This window comes from Neomonachus schauinslandi, chromosome 6 (assembly GCF_002201575.2).
Source record: "Neomonachus schauinslandi chromosome 6, ASM220157v2, whole genome shotgun sequence".
NCBI lineage: Eukaryota > Metazoa > Chordata > Mammalia > Carnivora > Phocidae > Neomonachus > Neomonachus schauinslandi.
This window is the reverse complement of record NC_058408.1, coordinates 113,744,960-113,770,258: the sequence shown is the minus strand read 5'-3', so window position 1 is coordinate 113,770,258 and position 25,299 is coordinate 113,744,960. Positions and strand designations below refer to the sequence as shown.

The following is a 25,299-nucleotide window of genomic DNA, read 5'->3' as shown; positions in this document are numbered from 1 at the left end:
AGGGCAGAACAGAGTCACCTTGGCCAGACCAGAGTTCAGGATGGCCACTCTGCATTTGTTTCTGAGCTCTAGCTGCAGACCCTGGAGGAGGGAGGAGAAAACTGTACAAGAATGATACAATCTCACTGATGGAAAAACCCGTATATGTGTGCAGATAAGTGCACGAAGAAGTCAGAAGAAAAGATAAAGTTAGATCTTCATCTAGTAACCTGAGGGATGCTCACAATCTAGTGTTAAGTTAGAGAAAAGAAGTCAGTTATAGAGCATTGTGTAGTGGATTCCGGGTTTGGATTTCTGAGCACCTGGCGCAGGCCCACGCTGGGCTGGCCACAGCACAGCTCCCTCCTGCAGCTGTGTTGTGATACTCCTTATGGGCATCTAAGCTTGCGGCACAGTGGACAGTGTAGTCTGAACAAACAAGTGAGTATCTAAGATGTTGTCACGTGGAGATGAGGTAATGGGATAGAGTGGCAGCCAGAGGGGTACCTCTTCGGGAGGCTGAGGAGGCCCTGTCAGGAGGGGGCAGACGGGTGGCGAATCTTACATTGTGTTTTCCAGGGTGGCATTAACACGACCGTGCTCTATGGAGGTATCTACGTGAAATCCATCGTTCCTGGAGGGCCAGCTGCCAAGGAAGGGCAGATCCTGCGGGGTGAGGGACGGAGTCATGTTGGGAACTGCATTCTGTGGTGTGATCCTGGTCTGGGAGCTACAGCCTTCAGGCCTTGCCCCAGTCTCACCCTAGACTTCATGCAAATGATTGCCTCTCCAGGTCTTGGTTTCCTCACCTGGGAGGACAGTGGCAAGCCTTCTCTCCGCCCTTCCTCATGTCCCCTGCTCTGAAGCAAGGGGCTGATTTTTATTGCTCTCCAAAATGGCAAGTTGAGCTAGAAAGGGCACCCAGGATCTTAGCTATCTCTATTTTCCCAAGAATTCTGCTGTCCCTGGCATCAACCAGGTCTTTTTGACCTGTTTTGAAATAAAAAAAGAACATCCTGCAGATATAAATATTACCCCTAAGTGACTTGAAAGTACTTTCAGAAATGGTTTCACAAGAAAACAGGAGAAAGGATACGGTTATACAGAGTTGGCTCAACCCCTCTGTGAGCCAATAATAGAAAGATTCCCGTATCATTGATCTATGAAGGTGTTCAGAGAGGTGGCTGGCAGCCAAGCCCCATCGGGGCTTCTCACAGCTCGGCTTCTTGACCCTCCCTGAGGCTGCGTGAAGGGTGCTGGGCGGGGGCCTCCAGCAACAGTCATTCCTGCAGCCTTGGGAGCTCGAAGACATGACCTCTGTCCCCCTCCCAGGTGACCGGCTCCTGCAGGTGGATGGAGTGAGCCTGTGCGGCCTCACCCACAAGCAGGCTGTGCAGTACCTCAAGGGTTCTGGGCAGGTGAGCACCCCACTAGCAGGGAGTTGTCTTTCTGTCCTCCAGAGCTTTCTTGGACAGCATCAGAAGCTGCGGTTGCCTCTGGGTGGGAGGTGGACAGGCAGGAAACAAAGCAAGACTTTCTTCTTTGTCTTCTTCTCTCTTTCACTTTTTCACTTTTCTATGGTGATGTGAAAGTCAGGAGGAAGCAGACAGGTTTCCCAAGCAGAATACCTCACCCCCTGCAAAGAACCTTGAAAAGCTGGCTTTTTACTTGCCTCGATTCTGGAATCAGACAGCCAAATAGGGCTGATGTGGTGGATGACTTCTCCTGCTTGACTCTGGCTCTGGTTGCCCCCTCACACCTGCTCCAGCCCAAACTGGCTCATGCTTCCATCTGCCCTCCGGCCCTGTCACCAGCTGGCTTTTGCACTTGCTGACACCCTCTCCCCAGTTCATGCTATTCCCATCAACCTAGGTAAATTCAGGCCACGCTGTCCTGGGATTCTGATCACAGGGAAGTAGAAATTCCAGACACCCAGAGCCGAAGGCACTGACCTGTTATGGACTCCTTATTCTATGTAGGGCCCAGGCAGCATCTGGATGTTACCATGCTGTGTTCAGTCCTCTGCCTGAGGGTGGGAGCCTTTTTGTGCCTCAGTGTCCTAAGCCTCAGAGCTGGCATTGCCCTCTAGGTAACTGGGGAGCTGGCAGAGACGGAAAGGACTCCTGTGGGCCCTTCTGGCACACTGAGGGAGCAGAAGGGCCCCTGTTTGCTTCCTTTCCTGAAGCAGTCTTCTGGTTTGCAGTGAAATTTACTTTTGCTGGCTACCTTGGTTGACCTGTCTTGAGAACAGAGTCGTAATTTATTAGCACTCTCTGCTCTTCAGACTTTTGCTAATGAACGTGGTTAGAGAAGGTACTTCTTGCCTGCTGCCGGCAGCAGTGATGACAGATAGGAATTGTCACTCTGAGGTCATGGGCGTGGTGCTAAATGACAATGGCAGCAGAAGGATGTTAGCAGGCCCAAGTCCCCTGAATGGAAGCTCGACATTTCTAAAAGGCTTCCAGGTGATGTCTAGCCACTGGTCCCTGAACTATGCTTTGTGTAAAAAGAGTATAGGGTGTGTAGGGAAGAAGGATGGAAAATCAAACCAAAAGAAAGGGGGAGGCCAGAATGGCATAGTTTCCTGGGATACCCTGCTAGGTGATGGGAAACTCTAGAGACTTTTGAAGAGTGTTGCATGCTCAGTTTGTGTCTTAGATCAACGCATGGGTAGCCATGGTGAGGAGTGACCTGAGGAGGAGGAGATAGGGTCCAGGAAGCCAAGTTAGCTGGAGTTTGCCACTGTCCAGTTGGGCACTGGCAGCAGGAGAAGAAATGGAGGGGGGAGCCCTGGGGGAGATGTTTCTGATGGTGAACAGACAAGTCTTAGGAATCAGATGGGCACTTGGAGGGCAGAAGGGGGTAAGCTGGATCCCTGCAGGTGTGGCCCCCAGGAGGTTAGTAGAGGGATGGTTCCACGTTCGGAGAGAGCAGATGCAAGGGGAGGAAAGTTTTAGGCAGAACGAGGAGGGGGTAGTAAAGATGAGAGAGAGGAAGAAGATGAATTTGACCTTGAATGCACTGAAATGGAGGTACACGTGTTACCCCAGAAACCCTGTCCGACAGGCAGTTGAAAATACTGCTCTGGATCCCAACAAGTGGGCTAGATTGGAGATTTTAATTTGAGATTCAAATGAAGCAGCTATTGGAAGTATCAGAAAATCAAGAAGCATTTGCAGGGTGAGGGGAGAGCCTGCTGGTTACCATATGAAGTGCAAATGGAGTTTGTCCAACCATCTTCTAGGTTGCAAGACTGGTCTTAGAGAGAAGAGGCCCCAGGACCGCCCAGCAGTGTCCTTCTGCTAAGGACAGGACGGGAGATGAATGCACGGCTGTTTCCTTGGCAACAGCCTTGCCTGGCAGGCCCGCGGGCTGTGTCTCAGCGACAGATGGTGAGAGGAGAGAGAATTGAGTGTTACTATTGTCATGTCATCCTGTGCTCCCTTTGAATTCTCAACTCAAAAGGGAAGGTACGAAGGCCTCCTCTGGCTTCACAGAAGACTGTGAGCATGATGCGGCTGGTGTTTGGATGCAGTGGAAGCCAATATAATGGAGTATGTTTCTGGAAAAAAAAAATGCATTGTTCCAAAATGATTGCCAGGCGTAATTCTCCCTGTGCCTTCTGAGGTTTCTCGATCAGGTGCCTGAATACTTGTGTATAAATCTTTAGGAATGAAATTGGAATGAAAGGGTCAGGCATTTTCTGACCAAATCTCTACCTTCTAGCCAAGACATTCATAGCAAAAGCTCTGGGGCATGCTGAGGCAGGCTGGGAGGGGAAGGTGCTCAGAAATCTAGCCTTGTTATCAGCATCAGGTAAAACAGTAAATGTCCATCAGTTTGCAGGGACATCATGGCATATCTTCCGATGGGATGCCTCTCTGCACTGCCCTGTGATTTTGTTTCCTGCTAGGAAAACATGTACTCCTTTAGCATTTCATGATTTGGAGCTTAGCCACTTTTCAATCCGTTTTTAGAGATTTTCCTGAAGGTGTGAGTCAGGTTGGATGCACGGTAGCCATAGTGAGCGATGGGGTTGGGAGGAAGGGAACACGCATGCATAAGACGAGTCTGCTTCCTCTTTGATTGCTCCTCTGCTCACTCCAGTGAGGCCCTTCGACAGACTCACTATCAAATGAGGTGAGGGGGTCTCATGGCAGTGATGGTGAAATTGGTCATATGATACACCGGCAACTAAAAGCTTCGGATGCTTTCATCCTTGTCCCAAATTAAGGTTTATGAGTCAGTGCTCTGTCTTTTGATTCATTGCCAACTGAGTGGAAGGTAGGCTAGGAGAGACCCAAAGGCCTCTGGCTCTTAGACTAACGAGGTTCCCGGAGCTGTGTCCATCTTTGCTGCCCAAAGGCAGCTGTTTTGTCTTATGGTCCGTCCACATGGCTAAAGAAAACATTTCCATAGAATTTACCAGAATTTTCTCCAGAGTCTAATTATGCAAAATTTTGTTTCAAATATACTAAAGATGATTGAGGTTCTAAAGGAGTAATAGGAATATATATGATATAAGTTTTATTAAGTGATATAGGCATATTGTGTATGTCTATAAACTATATCTTTACATATAAACCTTGTTGATTATCTATAATTCTTTTGTCCAGTATAGTAGCTACTGGCCACATGTGGCTATTGAGTGCTTGAAATATAGCCAATCTAAATTGATAAAATCCATATTTGATTTTTGAAGACTTAGTACATAAGAAGGATGCAAAATATCTCATTAACACTCTTTTTATATTGACTACATGTTGAAATGGTCATATTGTAGATATATTGGGTTACATGCACTATATGATTAAGTTTATTTTATCTGTTTCCTCTTACTTTTTAAAATGTAGTTATTTGAGAACTGAAATTACACACGTGGTTCACATTTGCAGCTCACCTTATATTTCCACTGGGCAGCACTGATCTATAATAAGTATAAAGGACTCTCTCATAAAAATTAGCAAAATGAAATCTTTTCGTGTAAAACAGAAATAATTCATCTACTTGACAGCTTACGTTTTAAGGCCAGTCAATTTCATTCAGAATCTACTAAGGGATTTATCTTGTCCACATCCCACAATACAGGTCCTAAGTTTGAAGTCACTCTGAAAAAAAATGCCAGTGGTTTGGGATTCAGCTTCGTGCAGATGGAGAAAGAAAGCTGCAGCCATCTCAAGAATGATATTGTGAGAATTAAGAGACTCTTCCCAGGGCAGCCAGCTGAGGAGAATGGGGCCATTGCAGCAGGTGACATTATCCTGGCCGTGAATGGAAGGCCCACAGAAGGCCTCGTCTTCCAGGTAGGAGACCATGCAACCCCGTGTGCACACTGATACCAGCCATGTTTTTTTCAGGCCCACCCACCATAAGGAGTACTCTGGGTTCTTGAAAGTCACACCTGGAACCTGGATCATATGAAGAGAGCAATGGGTGGACCATTCTCACATTTAATTTTCTGTCTCAGTTCTTGAATATCTGACCTTGAATAAGCCTTGCTTCTAATTAGGTTTATAATGAAACTGAAGATAAAACCCTGGTTCTGTGCTGGCTAAAGCTCTCCTAACATTCTAGGAGGTGGGTATGTGGGCTGAAGAGACTGCAGTGGGTCCCTTTCTGCCCTTCTTCCCATTTCTCTATTAAATTTACAGATGTTGACATGCAGTGTTGCATCAGTTGTCCTGTATATATTCAAAAATGAAATTTAAAAAGGGTAAAAAGTGGACACTTCTCCTGGCGCCTGGGTGGCTCATTCGGTTAAGTATCTGACTGTTGATCTCAGCTCAGATCTTGATCTCAGGATTGTGAGCTGAAGCCCTGCACTGGGCTCCACATTGGGTGTGGAGTCAACTTAAAAAAAATGTGGACACTTCTCAACGCATATACCATAATCTCAGTGGAATACTGTGCATATCAGTCAGGGTCCTGGCTGGAAATTGAGTCATCTGAGGAGAGTTTAATAAAGGTGTGAGCTGGTTGTTGGGAAGCTCAAGAGAGAGTGTAGATCCCTGGGGCCGGGAAGAGTGGGTGCAATTATCCATCCACCCCTCCCAAGTCCAAAGACATATGGGAAGGAGCAATTATACAACCCGGGAAACTGAGAGAGCTGGTGAAGTGGACCTGATGACATGAACTGTGACATTTGCTGAGGGACCCAGCCATTCTGCGACAACCCCATGGGGAGGAAGGTGGGAAAACAAATACCCACCCCTCTCTCCTCCCAGCTCTGATCCTTACCCATGCTCCCATTGGCTGAGTCCAAGAGGAAGCACCTCCCTCTCCTGTCTCTGATCCCACCCATGCTCCCATTGGCTGAGCCCAACAGGAACCAGTCTGTATAGGCCCACCTCCGGAACACAGAGCAAGGTGGAGAGTGGCTCTGGACTGAGTGGTGAGAGCTGGAGAATCCCCAGGACAGCATATGCTGGGCTGGCAATACTTTCATCTGTCTAGTTTGTGAGCCAAGAACTGTTTCCTGAGAACGAGTGCTGGGTCAGCAGCTCTTTGAGGAGCTAACGACGCAGAGTCAGGCAGTTCATATGTTCTCAGTGCTTGTAGTAGGGGGACAAACAAGAAAACAGAACTGACTGTGGAAAACAAGTGTCATGAGAAACAAAAATGCTTGCCCCAGGGAACTGGGGGAAAAGAAAGTGCTTGCCGCAGGGAACTGAGGAAGGAAGCATGTTCTGTGGAAGTCCATTGCTGCTAATGCGGGTATTAAGTGGCGTCCGGATCAGCGGTTGTCGAGTTGGAATGATATTACCTTTCCGGGGACATTTGGCAAAGTTCATATACATTTATGGTTGTCACAACTGGCAGGTGCCACTGGCATCAAGTGGGCAAAGACCAGAGATGCCGCTCAACATTCTACAATGAACAGGACAGCCCCCACAACGGAGAGTTATCCCTCCTAAAATGTCAGTACTAAGGAGACGTTGAGAAATTCTGGCTTAGATAGGAAATAGGAACTCTCAAGGCACCTTGAAGCCCTGGGCTCTGAGAGAGTGTTGGAGGAAGAGGCTCAGCATAGTCGGAGCTTAGGTTGTGGGAGCAGCGGGAGCAGGTGGGAGAGAGAGTGGGCTAAGCAAGGCAGTGGCAGGTAAGAACAGATCCTGCGTGCTGCCCTGCAGAGCTTGTTGAATGTGAGATGACTTGGTCATATCTGCCTTGTAGAAAGAGCGCTCTTGATCACGATGGAGGAGGGGAGGTGGGTGACACTGGAGGAGGAAGGGAGCAGAGGAGGGCACTGCGATGGCACAGGTGAGAGGTCCTGAGTGCCCTTTAGAGATTGGGGTGGTGGAGCGTATGTGACCGATGGCCCCTGAGATGGGGGGCTGCTGAGAGGAGAGGGAGGTTGAGATGATGAAGACATTCTCTCAGTGAAGAGCACGCATCTGTATTGGCAAGTGCTGCCATGAAAAGATCCTGGGCAGACCATGGCCACTAACAGCCCAGCATGGGGACATTGCCTTCATGGGGACCCCAGGCCGGTGGCTTTGGCGTCTCTCACTTTAGGAAATCAGGCCCATAGCAGTGTTCTCCAGAGTTCTCTAGAGCCGAGAAACAGATCAAGGGAACAGTGCCAGAGAGATGGTGGGGAGCATCTAGGAGGAGATGCCACAGCCCTGCCACGCCCACATCCAACCACAGATTCTGGTTTCTCATAGGAGGTGCTCCATTTACTGCGAGGGGTCTCACAGGAAGTCACGCTCCTACTTTGCCGACCCCCTCCAGGTGCACTGCCTGAGGTAGACCAGGGATGGCAGGTAAGCTGCGGTGCCCTCTGGTGCCTTCAAGCACCCCTTTTCTTGTCTGATGGGTCCTGAGAAACCCAACTTTGTTTTAGGTGGGGTTCAATGCCATCTTCTTCCACCGGGGCGGGGAAATAGCTGGTCTCCAAGCCTCAATTAGTCTGTGACAAGTTCATGAGATCTCATGTCTGTCTTCTCCTTGCCCTCCCTACTCTGCCTCTACAATGTTTGCATCTTCCTGTAGGTAGTTATATGTTTAGATCTTGTCTGTGAAACTTCTAGACTCAGGTCTTCTGGTGGCCCAAGCATCAGAGAGGGGAATCCAGGAGCAAGAATAATAATACAAAATCAGACTGAGGAAAGGTAAGAATTTCCATTCTGAGGAATGAAATGGAGAACAGGATATGTATCCACTTTCCTAAAGTATGAATTAGACATGTATGGTTTAGTCCAAAGAAGAGGCAATGAGATCGGGAAAATTAAGAATTTTTGCCTTGATACTTATATTAGTGTGTCCAGTGAAATAGAATCAATAGGGTGTGTATGTGTAGGGGTATGTAGGTGGGAGGGGAGGTTAGGATACGGGCTCACATGATTGTGGGGGCTGGCCAGTCTAAATTCTGCAGAGTAGGCTGGCAGGCTGGAAACCTAGGGAGGGGTCCACAGTGCAGCTTGTGTCTGAAGGCAGACTGGAGGCAGAATTCCTTCTTCCTTGGGGATCTCAGTCTTTCTCTCCTACGGCACTCAACCGATTGAATGTGGCCCACCCACATCATGGAGGGTCATCTGCTTTACTCAAAGTCTGCTGATTTCAATGCAAATCTTATCTAAAAAATGCCTTCACAGAAACATCTAGGCTAGTGTTTGACCACACATCTGGGCACTGTGGCCTAGCCAAGTTGACAGATAAAATTAATTGTCATAATGCCACTGGTTGGGTCCCGGGACGCAGACGCTGTATAGCGGAGATTTGAGCCAGAGATTTATGGGGCCTGCTCTTGGGAACAAGCCCCGTGAGGGTGAGGGAGGCAGGGCCAGGTGGAAGGAGAAGTTAACGTGGTGCAGCTGCAGGAGGGGCCTCTGCTTACGCCACCGGGAGCTTTGGAGCTGGGATGGCAAGAGAGTCTGTGCCTTTGCACTTTGTATCAACCAGCACTGTGGTGTGGGCTGCCCCAAGGGAGGGGGCCGGACGTTGCCTGAGACAGCTCCCTTGAGCTGAGCTGAGCAGGATTCTTGGGGGAAGGGCTAGCTGTGAGCTGTCAGTAACCAGCACTCCCGGCAGCTGGGGGATGGGCCTTCATCCTGGGGAGGCGTCTGTGTGGGTACCCTGCAGTCAGCTGCACCTGCTCTGCCATGCACCAGCTGTGTGGACCTCGGGCAATTGCCTGACTTCTCTAGGCCTTGTGATTTCTCATGTATAAGATGTGGATAGAGTCGATCACTCATCCCTAGGGGTGACAATCACTAGAGACATCACAGAAGATTTTGTGATCCAGATCCTTCTGATTCTTGGACTCCAAGAGGTCATTTGACACAGACTTTGTGAGAAAATTGCCAGGGAAAGGAAATCAGAAAGCTGCCAGTTTGGAAAAGAAGGTAGACATGGCAGTTGTGTTGAGCAACTGACTGGGGTGCGAGAAGGTTAAGCTTCACATGCATGGAGATCAGGCCGTGGGGCTTGTGCCCTGTGCTTTTGTTGAGATATCTAGGAAATGCCAGGAAAAAGTGGTCCTTCTGTTCTGGAGAATGGCTCTACTTAGGAGGGCCCAGAAAAGTCCAGTGGGAGGGCTTGGAGTGAGGCATGGTGGGCATGCTTTCTCTCAGTTTATACTTGAGGGCCAAGTGGAAGAGAAATTTTCATTCATTCATGTGGCTTCAGAGGTCAGATAGAAGACCAAGGAAGGGAGCCTTTAATTCCTAACTAGAATAAAGTGGTCATGGAAAGGAGGCAGCCGTACAAACATCTGGAGTAAGAAAATCATTCCAGGCAGAAGCGATAGCAAGTGTGAAGGCTCTGAGACAGGAATGAACCTAGATGTTCAAGGGAAAAGAATATAACAGGTGTGGAAGGGGAGAAGCTGTAGAGGGAGGCACGGGCCACATCATGTAGCGCCTTGTAGATGTTGGCAATGTGCTGATTCCATCTTGGCGGCAATGGGAAGCCCCTGGGCTGGAAGTGGTGGGAGAGTGAAGGGTTAGGCAGGAGCATACCCTCATCTGGTCTATACTTTAGAAAGACCACTGAGCCGGAGATGGACTGGAGCAGACAAGCCAGCAGTCATTCAAAGAAACCGCTGTGGCTTGGACTCAGGTTGTAGCCGAATAGTTGGTAAGAAGTAGTCAGATGTAGGAGGTAGAGCCCAAAGGATTAGTTTTGGCTTAGATATGGTCACATGGAAAGAGAGCAAAGTTTGGCTTGAACAACTGGTTGAATGGTGATACTATTTGCCAAGATAGGGAGTGCTTGGAGAGTGCAGTTTAAAGTACATGGAAGAGAAGCAATAGTTCTTGGGAGTAAGCAAAACTGAAATGTCTATGGAATAGCCAGTGGAGATGTCAATTAGGCAGGTGTCTGTGGAGAATTGGCATGATATCAGGACTGGAAAAGGTGGATTTGGGAGCTGTCAGCAAATAACATTATTTAAAGCTATGAAATGGATGAGATCACCTTGGGAAAGAGTGCAGAGAAGTAAGCCGTGGGACCCCCCAACACTGAAAGGTCCAGTTCAAAGAAATGACACAGCAGTAGGGGCCTGGGAGATGGTGGGAAAACGGGGGAGGGCTAAGTTCAGCGTGAACACATTCGAGTAGAATAAGTGAGTAAAGGATGCTCTCAAGAAGGAGGAAGAAACCAATTATGTTGCATGCTACTGAGAGGTAGAATGAGATGAGGAGAGAGAATTGTCCTTGGCTTAGAAAGATGTAGGTCACTGGAGACCCTGAGCAGAACTCCTTCAGTTGGATGATGGAGACAGAAGCCTGGGTGGAGTGTGTGCAGGGAGAAGCGGGGAGACACGGACAGAAATAATGAGGATAAGCGTGCATTTGAGGAGCTGAGAAAGGAGTGGCTGGTATTTGGAGGAGGTTGGGAGAGGGATGCGGGCTGGTTGGTAGACTTTGCCATGGGGAGATGAAGGATTCTCATCTGGATGTGCCCATTTTCACTGTGAAGTAAGAGGCAAGTTCAGGGGAGTGGCTGAGGAGAGAGATGAGAAATAATGTAGAGGGTAGAAAGAATGGGAAACTGACTTCACTAAGGAAGTAAAGAAAGATTATCTGGAAGTCTTGAATGCCTGTTAGACACCTGCGCTCATACACGTGGCATTAGTGTCTAGAAGCAGCTACGGAGTCCACATAGGGTGTCCCTAGGGGTTGGAGTTCACATACGGCCCCTGAGTGTCACACAGAATGGAGGCAAATGGAGGCACATAATGCAGAATGGGAGCTCGGAGTCTTCTTTATTTTTAAGTGTGTGTTTAGGGGGCAGAAGCATGGACTCTAAGGAGGGGAGGGGGGGGGGGGGGGGGGACGGGGTGGTGACAAGGCACCATTGACTGGAAGCCTTGAAGAGGGTGAAGGATCGCTGTAGAGGGAGCACTGGGGGTGATGAGGTGGAGGGAGGGGAATGGTTGAACATGAGATTTTGGAGGTCTCCCTAGGGGCAGTATAAGAAAATATAACTGCTCTTACTATTTATTTTTTATCTCATGCACTTCAAATTTTAATTTTTGGTATGTCCTTTATAATTTGCATTGTATATCAGTCAAGTCATAAGAGTTTATGATTTATAGTTAAGTAAAAGTGCATATTTGCGGGGATGCCTGGGTGGCTCAGTCAGCTGAGTGTCTGCCTCGGGTCATAATCCCAGAGTCCTGGGATCGAGCCCCTTGCTCAGCAGCGAGTCTGTTTCTCCTTCTCCCTCTGCCCCTCCACCTGCTCACTCTCTCTCTCTTAAAAAAAAATGCGTATTTGGAAGCATATCCCCCCTCATTTTGAGGAATGGGCAATCAGCAAGGTGAGGAGCCCGCTAGGGCGAGTGGACGAGTAGCAATTTCTTTTCTGCTTTGGTGAGGACAGGGATGGGTGGCCAGCCCTGTCTAGCTCTCAAGTCCATGTGTTCCTACAACGTCAGGCATGTAGGTCATGGGATGGAAGTGCTAAAAGATAATTTCCAGGAAAAAGTAAACTCATGACCCTCACATAGATGTAAAAATGAATATATGTTAAAGATTTCATCTAACCCATTCAATGAGGGAACTGGGCAGATGTTAAAATTGGTTCAGAAGAGATTTCAAAGAACAACATATTTGTTTATAGAGATTTATGAAATAGCTCAAAACAAAGAATACATAGAATCAGCTAACCCAGAAGGTTGTGCTGTAAACAAAGCATAGATTTTTTTTTTGTCCTACAGAAAATTTGTTCCCACGGTGTTAGTGTGCCCCAGTGTGTCATCAAAATTAGAACCTAAAAGGCCCAACAGGGATATAAGCAGTTGTGGTGAATCAAGTAATATTTGGATAAGTGAGGAGGAGACCTAGGGCAGGGAATCAGGATGGGAAGGGGAGTGGGGCTGTGAGAATGAGCCATCATGGATGAGGGCAGATGAAGACGAGAGTTTACAAAACTCATTTCTTACTGGAAAGTGAGACAAAGCGTCATTGTTACTTTTGTTTCCATATTTTTTAAGTTTCTTTTTAAATTTTTATTTATTTGTTTACTATTTTTTTAATTTAAATTTTCAGTAGTTAACATACAGTGCAATATTGGTTTCAGGAGTAGAATTCAGTGATTCATCACTTACATACACCACCCAGTGCTCATCACAGCAAGTGCCCTCTTTAATGCCCATCACCCATCTAGCCCATCCCCCACCCACCTCCCTCCATCAATCCTCCGTTTGTTCTCTGTCATTAAAAATCTCTTATGACTTGTTTCCCTCTTTTCTTTTTTTCTTTACGCCCTTCCCATATGTTCATCTGTTTTCTTCCTTAAATTCCACATATGAGTGAAATCACCTGGTATTTGTCTTTCTCCCAATGACTTATTTCACTCAGCATAATATACTCTAGTTCCATCCATGGCATTGCAAATGGCAAGAGTCCATTCTTTTTGATGGCTGAATAATATTCCATTGTTTATATATACCACATCTTTATCCATTCATCAGTTGATGGACATTTGAGCTCTCTACATAATTTGACTATTGTTGATAATGCTGCTATAAACATCGGGGTGCATGTATCCCTTTGAATCTGTATTTTTGTATCCTCTGGGTAAATACCTAGTAGTGCAATTGCTGGGTCGTAGGGTAGCTCTATTTTTAACATTTTGAGGAACTTCCATACTCTTCTCCACAGTGGCTGCACCAGATTGCATTTCCACCAACAGTGCAAAAGGGTTTCCCTTTCTCCACATCCTTGCCCACACCTGTTGTTTCTTGTGTTGTTAATTTTAGCCATCCTGACAGGTGTGAGGTGGTATCTCCTTGTGGTTTTGATTTGTAGTTCCCTGATGATGAGTGATGTTGAGCGTCTTTTCACGTGTCTGTTAGCCATCTGGATGTCTTTTTTTGGAAAAGTGTCTGTTCTTGTCTTCAGCCCATTTCTTGACTGGATTATTTGTTTTTTGGCTCTTGAGTTTGATTTTTTTAAGTTTTAAAAATATTAAAAAAATAATGCTTACATTATTTTTCTGATGCCCCAAGCTAAGGGGTTCAGAGATGGTTACTTGTGTCACCTAGGGCCCAGTGGGAGCTGGGGTCCTGACAAAGGGAGACTGACCCAAGAGCCCATCTCTTAACTGCTTTGCCCCACAATCACATGAAAAAAATGATTTTTTTTTAAAGAAGCACATTTTAGATTTTGCTTAGTGTGCACCATGGATCTAATAACCCTTAGCATTTCTTTTAATAGACAGCTGTGCTCTCATCAGACAAAGAGTTCACCAGGGCAACTTGCACAGACTCAGAGCAGAGCCCCAGTCTGGATCAAGAGGACAGCCGGAGGGACAGTGCCTCCCCAGACCCAGGGGAAAGCCTGGGTCTTAGGCCAGAATCTTTCCAAAAAGCCACCAGGGAGGCACAATGGGACAAAGACCTAGAGAGACCCTGGGCCACTTCTTTGATGCAGCCTCAGGATTCCCACCCTCATTTATGCAGACTTCAACAACGAATGGATGCATCAACATTGGCCAGCTCTTTGGAAAAGGATATGAGGCAAAACTGCTATTCAGTTTGTGATATCAGGAGACTTGAAAGGTAAGAATCACCACATTTGCAGATACTTGGTATGTATTTCATTGCTAGAAATTACAATCAAGCAGTTCATAACTGTGTTCAGGTGCTTACTGGGTCCAGCACTATTCTAGGCATTAGACAGGGGTGTGGGGGGGTGTGTGGCAGAAGAAACAGAAGCATAAGGTCTGGAGCTGCTGCAACCACAGTTCATGAGCTTTTGGGAAAGCTAACCCCACCCAGTGGTCCTCCTGTACCCTTGGCACCTACAGATGGCAGGCCTCAGGTGTTTCTCCCAGCATACGAACCTTTATGCTACATCCTGCGTGGCGTTTTTTTTTTTTTTTTTAAGATTTATTTATTTGACAGAGAGAGAGAGCAGGGGAGGGAGGGGCAGAGGGAGAGGGAGAGAGAGAATCCTCAAGCAGACTCCCGCTGAGCACAGAGCCCCACACGGGGCTCAATCCCACGCCCTTGAGATCATGACCTGAGCCAAAATCAAGAGTTGGAAGCTTAACCGACCTAGCCACCCAGGTGCCTCCCTGCCCCCCTGGGGGCCTTTTAAAGTCTTGTGGTAAGAAAGAAGTTCCCTTGTATGTATCACCATTTTTATTGCTAATATAATACTCGACAATCGACACCAGCTTAAAAAAAAAAATCTATCTCTTTAAACACCAGACCGAAACGTTCATTTTAATAGCCATTTTTAACTTAGCCTTCATTTTGTTCTCATTCCCCACAAGTATTTCCAGTCCTCCAACCTGTTCTGATGGGAAACATTCTCTTTGATTCAGTTTGACAGTACTTATCACATAGACTCAGGGTGCATGGGAACCTGGCAGGAACAGAGAACAGGGTGCAAATACTGAGAAAGTGTGAGGTACTGCTTGGAGGCGTGTGCTAGCTCGATGCACGGGGACAAAGCAGGCAAATAATGAGGAACGACGGTTTGTGTGTGACACCGGATAAACTCACTGCTGTGAAATGACTCTTCTTTGTTGCTCATCCTAGAAGGCTGAGCAGGGCAGATCTCTAGGGCCTGGTAGGTGACATGAAGTATGAAGCAGCCGTGTAATGCAATTAGGCAAGGTGAGATCTGTGACTAACAGGAGCCAGGCGTACATTCCCTAAAAGCATTCAGGGGGCGCCTGGGGGGGCTCAGTTGGTTAAGCATCTGACTATTGATTTTGGCTCAGGTCATGATCTCAGGGTCGTGAGATCAAGCCCCACGTCTGGCTCTGTGTTCAGCGGAGAGTCTGCTTGAGATCCTTTCTCCCTCTCCCTCTGCCCCTCCCCCCTGCTTTCTCTCTCTCTCAAAATAAATAAATAAATAAATATATGAAAGCATTCCGATACAATCTTTATAAGAATACCATTCCAGCCAAACAAAAACTAACTAGTGTGCAAAGTAGAACAGAATGGGTAAGCACATTCATCAGTGGTATTCATTTTCATTGTCTGAAAATGCATAAATAAAAGTGTATTTATAGTTTCTTACAATTGCGTTCTAGGCAGTAATTGATATACTTGGTCACGTGATAAAGGAAAGAACCTCCAGAGGTTAATACAAGGACAACTATTAGTGTGATCTTATAGGAAATATAAAAGGAACTGTACTTCCTTATAGATTTTCAAAGGTTTTTGGATTTTTAAAGGTTTAAAGGTTTTACTGCCAGATAGTTCAGGATGATGGACAGAAATCCTGAGGGTTGGATTATCGGATTATAAAGGGACTCTGGGTTTAGCTCCAAGCCTGGAGTTTGACTTGCCATGTGCCTTTAATTTAATATAGTTATCAGTTATTAACAATAGTTCTTTTTTTTTTTTTTTTACTAGTTATTAGTTTAGTTGCTGTTTCATTCATGGAGTCACAGAATCTCAAGGTCGTTCAATATAAAAATGATCTAATTCAATCTCATACCCCATGCTGAAATCTGTTCTATAACATCCCCAGAGTACGGGGCCTGCTTTTGACTGAATACCTCCAGGGATGTAAAACTTGCTACCTCTTAAAGTGGCCCATTTTATCACCATGTAGTTGTTGATCAGAAAGTGTTTCCTTATATTAAAGTGAAATCTGTTTTAACGCCTATTTCCTCCTATCTTTTTGTCTTTATTTTTGCAAGAAACATCACATTATTTTATTTTTCTGAATCAAATTAAATTTGGCTTAGTGTTCCTACTTGAAAGGGTATACCCGATGTCCCAAATATGCCATTTTTGGAGGGGGTTGCCTCTCCTAGAGTTACACAAGAATCCTGAGGGCTCTCCAGAACATTCCAGTGGAGCTTCTGATATTCAGTTGGTCATGGTTGCTGCCCCATGCTTGTTACCCAGGCCAGTGTGGTCCATGGAGCTATAGGCGGGCAGCCTTACTATTTCTCTGTCCCGGCTCCCTCCATGGCCAACACCTCCCCCTTGCGCTTGGCCTCCCTGTGGTGGTCCTGGTAATGACAGCGCTCTGCCTCCTCACATTTCCTGGCTTCATTTTTGCTATGTTTTCTTCCCCCCACTCAGGAACCTTTCTTTCTCTCTGAAGGAAGGACTCAAACCATATTAGCTTCCCCTCTAACAAGACAACTTGCTTGTTCTGCTGCATACATAGTGACTGTCCCCTATAGGAAGAAAAGCATGGCACATGCCCAGCAGTTCCTGATACTTTCCCCCAGCTCCTGGTGGGATTGTGGCTCTTTGCAGACTCCTCCTAGAAGTAGCTGCCCCTCCGCTGTGGGGTGGCTGTGCAGGCAACTACCTCTTTGTTTCTGGCATCTGTGAGTCAAGCTCTCTTTTTGCAGTTTGGAGCCAAAAGAGCACAGACTTCTTGAGCATATAGCCTTGGTTTCAGCTTTACCATGTACTAAGTATGCCTGGAGTGTTGACTCCTCTGAGCTCGAGGCTTCTCTGTCAACAAAGAGCAGGACACTGTGCAGGTCAAAAGAAAGCACACCTGCTGAGTCCTTGCATGGCGCCTGGTGCACTATGGGAACTTAACACAAGTCACTTTCTTTCGCTTTCTTGCCCACTAAAGAACAGGTCCCTTCAACTAAAATGCCCAGCAGATTGCCAGAATTTACCAGCTGCCAGGTGGCTACTTCCTAAAGCCAGGTAGCTGCTAGCACCCCAGCAAACCCAGAGTGTTCATGGAGAAGACGAGATTTTACTTTTCCTTCCTTGTTTTTCTCTTTTACAACGGCACATCTGGAGACTCCGCCGTGTCTCAGGAGATGCTTATAAAGCAGGCTCAGAAAGCAGTACTGTACATTTTCATAGAGGAGGGTTGGAATTGCGTGCCTGCCAGATTGGGGGCTTGGCACTTGGCTGGTGTCGCATCTTAGGCAAGGTTCGTTTCTAAAGTTAGGGCCTGAAGCGAAAATCCCATCAAGTCATGTTACCCTTGAACATCACTCTGGAAGGCGTGATGTTCTTTGCTCCCCTGGTGTGGGAGCAGATAGCTTTTTCTTTGGTTGGGCCTCGGGGGGAGGGCCTTGCTGTCTGCCCAATGCTTATCTTTACGTGCTGGACTCATAGGAATGAATGGGGATGGCAGGTTCAAGGCCTCCACGTGTGTTCATTCCCGGGCTTATGCTCATGGAGTGGAAAGCTGGTTATAGCACGATGGTAATGGTATAAGCTTATTTCTCTCTCTTTCTTGCCTAGCACATATAGTTAAATCCAGGTAGTTAAAATGCAGGTAGTGTCAGCAGTTATCATTTAGTGAAAGTGATGTTGTAAGTCTTCATGGTCAGAAAGAATACAAAATGAAGCCAGAGTCCTTGAGACGAACCTAAAGTTACTGTGTACCTTCTGGGGCGGGCGCTGTTCCTGGAATAGCAAAGGGTGAGTAGGAGGCTACAGGTCTAACCCAACAGCGGCTGCCATGCCCGCCATGACATCAGCGTGGCTGGCCGAGGCCGGAGGCTGCCCGACGAGTGGGCTGTTGGTCAGAGAGGAGGGCACAGGGAACCCCTGTGTGACTGGAGCGTGCCTGGGGGAAGCGAGTGAGGCAGGTGCCTGGCCAGGAATGGCGGAAGTCTAAGAGCAGAGCTAGGGCAGGACTGGGGCCTGGGCTGCTTCAGCTGGCTTCTCTCTGCACACTTACAGGCTCCCAAGCCCCAGATGTGCCCCAGCCCCCTCCCCAACCACACATGGCCAGGCACACGACTCCAGTAACTCCTAAACACTGATCTTCAGCTCAGGATTGTCATGCGAGCTTGGCAGTCCACTGGACTTCCCTCCTTGATGTCTTAGACACACTGCAAGCTCACCCTTGGGGCCACCAAGCCCCCTCAGACTCTCTGACACCTCGCCTCATGCAGGGAGCTTGTTAGAGAGGTTGGAGGAGGATGGTGGCGGGAGGTCAGGTGTGAACAGTCAGGCACTGCGGTGGCCCAGGGCATGTGCTTCTCCTCTACCCGTTGTGGGGGGGGCGCGGTAGCGGGCTGCTGCTGGGGGCAGGGGTGGGGTGGGGTGGGGCACAGGGTGGGCCTGGGCAAGAGGCTGGATTTCCTGTTCTTTGACAAAACTTCCACAGTATTCCCTTCCATGTTTATAAGAAGATGCATTTTCTACACTATTTGGTCAAGTGCTTTAAGGTTTTAAACCGATTTTCCCTCAAAGTGCTTGGTGATTTTAAAATATTGCTTTCTTAAAGTGAGTGTTCCTCTTCAGTCCTGGTGGCACACAGTCTCCTTTTTTATGCACGTGAGTGCACATCTGTTTACATGAAACGCACACTTACGTATACCCTGTAGGTCTCATGAGCAGAAATAACATCTTTTTGACCGTGAGACTCAGGTGGGGACAGACACTCCAGTTCCACTGGGGAGGAGGACCGACCCTCTGGGCGCCTGGGGCTTGGAGCTCTTGGGAGGCACCAGAGCTGAGTTTAAAAGGGGCATTTCGGGAAAGGGACGAGAGGGGAGGGCAGGTGGCATGTCATAAAGCCAAGCCGTTGCTTCGGGTGTGGGGAAGGGGGCTGATAAATGGGGATTTGTGCGTTTGATGAAAAGCTATATCTGCATGCATTTCTTTTAGATTTTCCTCCTCATCTTCTCTAACCGGACTTTCGACAGATATTTTCTGAGCCCGTTCTCTGCATGCTTGAAGCACTGTACAAAGTGCTCTACCATCTGTCTGCGCTGCTTTTTCTAATCAGAAAGCCTGTGGGGCGACCTTTGGGCAGCCCCCGGAAAGCGTGTTCTTCCACTGTTGTCTCTGCATCTTCACCACCAGACAGTGCACCTCACTCACCACTCTTCTGCCTCCTGTGTCACACGGGGACTAAATGTCACTCCAGCTGGCTGCCTTTACAAATAGGCTCTTTCTCAGCACTCCGAAAAGGACTTGATACTTGCACAAAGTGCTTTGAAGGTCACCTGCTTGAGTTGCTTCCAGCCTCCTGCTTTGGCCCTTTCCCTCTAACCCCTCTGTAGAAATCACAATCCTAAATCCTCTCGATGATAGCCCCTCCCATTTACTGAGGACTCACCCTGTGCCAGGAGCCATGGACGGATGCATCAGAATTACATAATCTAAGCATCCCAGCAATCTTATAAGTTTCTCAACCTTTCCATTTTTCAGATGAGAAAACTGAAGTCCCAGAGAAGTTAATAAGCTTGCCTGAGGTCTCCCTGACTCCCCATATGAAGAGTCAGTCCTAGAACAGAGTCATAGCTCTGTTTTCAATACCACGTCCTCTGGCAAGTCCTCCGTGGCCTCCCGACTCAGTCAGGAGCTCCCCCTGCTCTACCGTAGTACCCTCTCCCAGGATGGTAACATTTGTTCCCTGCTCGCTCTTCCCATTAAAACAGGGGATCCTTAAGGACAGGAGCCTCGCCTTATTTACTGTTTGGAACAGTCTCTGGCAGGAGCTGTTTGGACCCTGGCTGGCTCTCCTGTGCTGTGTCATGATGAACAGCCTGAAAGAAAGAAGGTGGGGAGAGGAATTTCTTATCAATGCTGGAAGACGCATGGGTTTTTGTTTTCTAGTCCTGAATTGGACACAGATGATGAGGAAGGAGACACAGGTCATCTGCTCGAAGCCCCTTCTCCCACTGTGGAAAATGAAGCATATCTTACCATCAGTTCTACATGGGAAGGCCAGCTACTCTGTGAAGAATGTTTGGAGGCAGATTCGGGGACCATTCCCTTACCTCAGTTCTGTTCTTGGCGTGCTCTCTCAGAGTCTTTGTCTGCAGAAGAGGCGTGTGATAGTGAGAGTGAATGGGAAGACCTAGAGGAGGCTGTGGACCTGGATGATGGCACCCTCAGGTGGGTATCACTCTGGGTAGACTGAGGCTGGGCTGAGTTCTTCTAGTGGGGCTCAGTGTTTCAGTCCACTTTGGCAGGGTGATGGCCCATGGGCGCCACCTCTTTCCCCTTATGTCCCCTCAGGGGGTCGGACCTCATCATGGCACTTACCATGGCCCGTGTTCCATGACAACGACCCTATAAGATAGAGTTATTGTCATTCCCATTTTACAGATGGCACATTTGGGACTTTCCCCGGGTCACGCAGTGGGTAAGTGACAGAGTCAGAATTCATCCCCGGCTCTCCCACTCCTCAGGCCACATGTTCGGCGCTGTCCTCTGCTGCCAGCAGCGCGTGGCTGGGTGTACCGTCTCTCTTAGTGGGCTGCTTGTGAAGTGCTGACTCCTATTTTGTGTGCTCATGCCTGCCCTTGGGCTCAGTATATTTCAGAGAAGAGCCTTGGTGTCATGTAATGTGGCCCTTCTCAACAGCCACTGTGTCTCAACACAGTGAGCTTTTTCTTGGTCAAGAAAGTCAATCTGTTGACGGAAGATGCCACCAGAAGTCAGGGCTGGGGTCAGATGGCACCGATGAAGACAAGGGACGAGTAAGTGTAACAAAAACTGTCAGACTGGGAGCAGAGCTGATTAAACTCTTGACAGGTTGGTAAACCACCCAACATTCTGTTAAAGTGCCTATAGCATATGTTGTTCCGGTATTTTTAAAATGCTAAATGTTCAAGAAGCTTTCACATAAACACATTTTCAAGGCACATTGAAACTTACTGAGGCCTTGGCTCGTGAAGATTTGGGTGGGACTGAAACAGTCTTGTTCACTTTCATCCCACTGGGTCCTAGCTACATTTTCACCACAAATGATTGACCTGGATTCTTAGAGGACAGGGGCAGGCAAGCTGAGAAGGTGGGTGGATATTTGAAACTCAAATATGACAAAAGGACTGGTTCTGATCTGAAATAGGAAGCAACAGGTTAATAGAGGGGAGGGCATGGAGGCTTTGAAGACCATGCCCGCCGTTCACGGGGCAGTGGGACACTGACAGCTTTGGGAATGATACATGATGGATTCACAGAAGCGTGGTACAGGCAGAGAGTGGCTTCTATGTGGAGGGCAATCTTTCTAGAGTGGGCTCCTCAGGGCTGGGGAGCTAAAAGAAGATGGGGTAAGCAATGCTTTGGGGATCCACAGGGAAGAGCTAAGGACCCCCAAGTTTCATGAAATGTCCCAGGAGAGCTGCAGTTCCCCCGGGAATGGGAGCAGAGAGCAGAATAGTGACAACAGGGCTTTTCGGTTGGAGAGGCTCAGACTCCAAGCCTGCCTCTGCCGCTTACTGGGTGACCTGCAGCAGATGACTTTTAAACCATCAAAGACTCAGTTGACTACCAAATGGGGATAGCAGAAGCCACCTCATACTGTTACTCTAAGACATGACAATGCATGTCAAGGGTTTAGCACACTGCCTGGTGAGTAGTAAGAACTTAGTTCATTTTAGTCAGAAATCATAAAGGAGGACATTACTTCAGTGAGATGATGCAACCTTATGAATGCATTCAATCCTGTTGCTTTTTTTCCATGTAGACAAAGGAACTAGGTAACTTTGTCAGACTTGTGCTCTAATGTGAGGGGTGGGGTGAGGAGAAATACTGGTTCATGGCAGGGGTGTCCGGATGTGGGTAGACTGAATAGCCCTCAGCTATGGACAGTGGTTTGGGATGTAATTAGGTCTAGACCTGCTGTAGTCACTTCTTGGTGCTGATAGAAGGCAGGCCTGCAGGTTAGTGCTCAAGGTGTGAGTTCATAGCCTGGGCTCTGTGGAGCAGCCCACAGATGGGCTTCAAGGCATCCACGTACTTCTACAATTAGAATATTGACTTCCATGCTTCTTTTGGAGAATATTGACTTCCATGCTTCTTTTGGAAAAAGAACCCCCCGCCCCCCCCCCTTTTTTTTTAAAGCAACTCTTAACATACTTTAAATTCTCTAAGTAGTCCATAATCCCCAAAAGATTAAGGATATCTGTTGTATATATTCTCTCTTTTATCCTGGAAGTGGGGAGAAGTTTTGAAGGGTATAAAGAGGACCTTACTTATGGATGGAGTCATGCATCCTTTAAAACCATATAACATATTATTTTCTTTGGTCCTTTTAGACATTGAAATAATAATGGTACATAGGCAGTTTCCATAAATAATTTCATTTAGCGCTCATATCAACTTTGAATGGTATTCTTATTCCTCTCTTATAAATGGGACTTCGAAGGTTTATTTGATTTGTCCAAGATCATAAAGTTAGGAGGGGCAGAGTCACAGCGCATCAGTCTGATTCAACTTTTGGTGCGTTTTTGCATTTCCCCTAGAATGTGTTTTCCACATGGACTTGTGTGACACATATGTCTTTCCATCACGTGTCATAAGTCCTACTATTTCTCTCGCAAAATATTTCTCTGTTAGGAGGCTAAAACAATCCCTGTTGTCTGGTGGGATTGAGAAGGCAATTGAACTGTTCTCTTTAGTGAAGGCTCCTGCTGGCCAAATGGCTAGGCAAGCCAGTGAAAGCTGCTTGTCGTTTTAGGTGAACCAAGAAAGTCTGAGAGTCACCTGAGGCAGAACCCTGAGGTTTCTGCATGGACGTCCTTTTGACAGTGATCACGTGGAAGAGCCCTCAGATGTCCTTGGTCCAAAGAATGTACATAGGAGTTCTACCACCAGGAAAGAAGTCTGTGGGTCCCTGAGGAGGCGACAGGGGATGGAGGGTCTGGCCTAGTTAAGAACTAACTTGCAAACGATCACGCCTGTCACTTCTGAGACTCGTTTTGAATGGCGGTCATGACCTCTCTCCCATTCTGGGGTTTATGTTGAATAAAGCTGTGCATGTGTGTGCATGTGCTCACAGGGGGCTTCCCCCTCATGAAAGAATTTGAGAACCAACCACCTACATCAAGATAAGCCAGCCCAGGATGAGGTCTCACTGTTGCACTGGTACATATTTTCTGGGAGAGATGCAATATTCCAGTTTGCACTTTTTAGTTCTCCATTGGTTGAAGGAGTTTCCACGGATTTCAAAGTGCTGTCAGTTCCCTTGAGGGACTCTGCTGAGAGACTTGGCTCAAGGCCATAGGAGTAATGTGTTTTGACATCTTTCTGTGTTCTTCCTATGCAACTCCATATGGTTATAAATTCTTTTAAAAGCATTTTCCTTTTGAATTCAGCAACCTGATCCTAAAGACGACATGAAGGAAAAATAAGATGGGAACACCTAATAAAAAAGAAGGAGAGAAGTTGTAGATCCAGCATTACCCAGAAGTTACGATATATAGCCTCCACTGTAACAAGAAACTAAAACCATGTGGGATTAGGAAATGCACACACACACACAAAAAAATAGAGCTGGTGGACGACAGTGTGAGCCAAGGAACACACTTGGCATGATATGATAAAGGATACATGGCAGTGAGCATTTCAACATGGGGGAAGGAAGCCACCTTCACAGAACTGGGGTAGCTGGAAAAGAGGGTTTAGATTAAAAGCTCACTTCATCTATTAAAATTACAGATGGGTTGACTTAGGAAAAAAACAAACAGAGAAAAGCTGTAGAAAGCACACTCTAGTTTTATCAGATCTACAGAGGAATAATACACTTCTGGCTTATAGCAGTAATAAGGTATAACAAAGAGTAGCTACAAAGTTGACAATATTGAAAGAGCTAAAACTTCTGTACAGCAAAAATGCCAAAATTAATGTAAAAATAGGAACAATGGATTGGGAAGCATTTACATAATTGTGAATAAAGATGAATATCTATAATATTTAGAAAGCCCATGATGGTTTATAATAGATTAATAAAGGATTTCAGTAGACAATGTACACAATAAAAATGCAAATGGTGGAAAAATACATATTCTAATAAAAATAATGTCAATGGATTAATTTGTGTTCACTACATTTGCAAGATTAAAAAAATACTCTCCAATTTTGGCAAAATTTGAGTGAAATTGGTACACTCAGAAATATCAAAGGCCATAAAAATGCATATGCCCGTACCTAACAATGCCAGTCCTGAGAATTTATCCCAAAGGAGTAATTCAGAATAAGAAAAAAATCTGTTTAAGATGTTCATTGCAGTGTTCTTGATAAAAACAACTTGAAAATGGTGAAATGTCTTAGAATATAGTAATATTAAAGACAATTACATCAGCATGGTGAAAAAAATGAATAGCATAGAAATGGCAACAGAATAAAATATGGTAATATTAAAGAGAGGATGGTAAAAGAAAATGGACAATTACGGTATAGTAGCATCATGGGATATTATGTAGCCAAGAAGACAATAAAACAAATACGAAAGGTCACAACTTAGAAAAGTTTTTGATAATATGGGGCAGCTGGGTGGTTCTTTCGGTTCTGCATCCAACTCTTGATTTTGGCTCAGGTCATGATCTCATGGGTGGTGAGATCGAGCCCCATGTTGGGCTCTGCGCTCAGCGGAGAGTCTGCTTGAGATTCTCTCTCTCCCTCTGCCTCTTCCCCCACTCACACTCTCTCTCAAATAAATAAATCTTTTAAAAAAATTGTTTGATACAATAACTCCAAAATGCATTTGGAATGGCACATTGGTGACATCCACAGAAGAGCATCTACGAGTACACACAGACAAGTATAGTGATGGAAGAGAAATCACCCAGGATTTGGGTAATAGATTAAGAGAATATATTTTGTTAAAAATCCCTTTAGTCTTCTATATTTATTAATTGTATCATGAATTTTAAGTTGAAAACAAAGAGACCAAAATAGAAAAAAAAAAAAAAAGAGACAACAGAAGAGACAAAGACAGAGGTTTAAAAAACCTGTGCTCTAAAACTTAATTTATGAACTCTTCTCTGTGTGTTTTCATTTTTAATTTCTTGTTCTCTTTATGAGAGAAGTCTTATAGGTCATTTGGCTTGTTTTGCTCTTAATGAAAAAGAAATACCCAGGCATCTGAACAGTCTTGTTTCAAATGTGCTCAGGACTGGAGCCAGCTCCCTAGGTGCACTATTACACAGTTTCATAGGCCTCAAGTTTAGGGAA

At 46.4% G+C, this 25,299-nt stretch overlaps 1 protein-coding gene across 1 annotated transcript; it reads left to right on the top strand.

Moving 5' to 3' along the window:
- The first annotated feature begins 1,289 nt into the window (after nucleotides 1–1,289).
- On the top strand, nucleotides 1,290–19,048 carry FRMPD2 (FERM and PDZ domain containing 2). Its single transcript, XM_021700030.1, has 6 exons — nucleotides 1,290–1,397; nucleotides 3,224–3,371; nucleotides 5,068–5,282; nucleotides 7,647–7,745; nucleotides 13,646–13,989; nucleotides 19,000–19,048. The coding sequence occupies exons 1-6, from the start codon at nucleotides 1,290–1,292 to the stop codon at nucleotides 19,046–19,048; spliced, it is 963 nt and encodes a 320-aa protein (XP_021555705.1).
- The last annotated feature ends 6,251 nt before the right edge of the window (nucleotides 19,049–25,299 follow it).

Bases quoted from the DNA above. Each gene is read 5' to 3' on its own strand.
- FRMPD2 (XM_021700030.1), top strand. From the start codon at position 1,290: ATGACCTCTGTCCCCCTCCCAGGTGACCGGCTCCTGCAGGTGGATGGA. The intron at 3,372-5,067 runs GTGAGAGGAGAG...CCCACAATACAG, and splicing joins CTGTGTCTCAGCGACAGATG to GTCCTAAGTTTGAAGTCACT. The intron at 13,990-18,999 runs GTAAGAATCACC...CATTTCTTTTAG, and splicing joins GATATCAGGAGACTTGAAAG to ATTTTCCTCCTCATCTTCTC.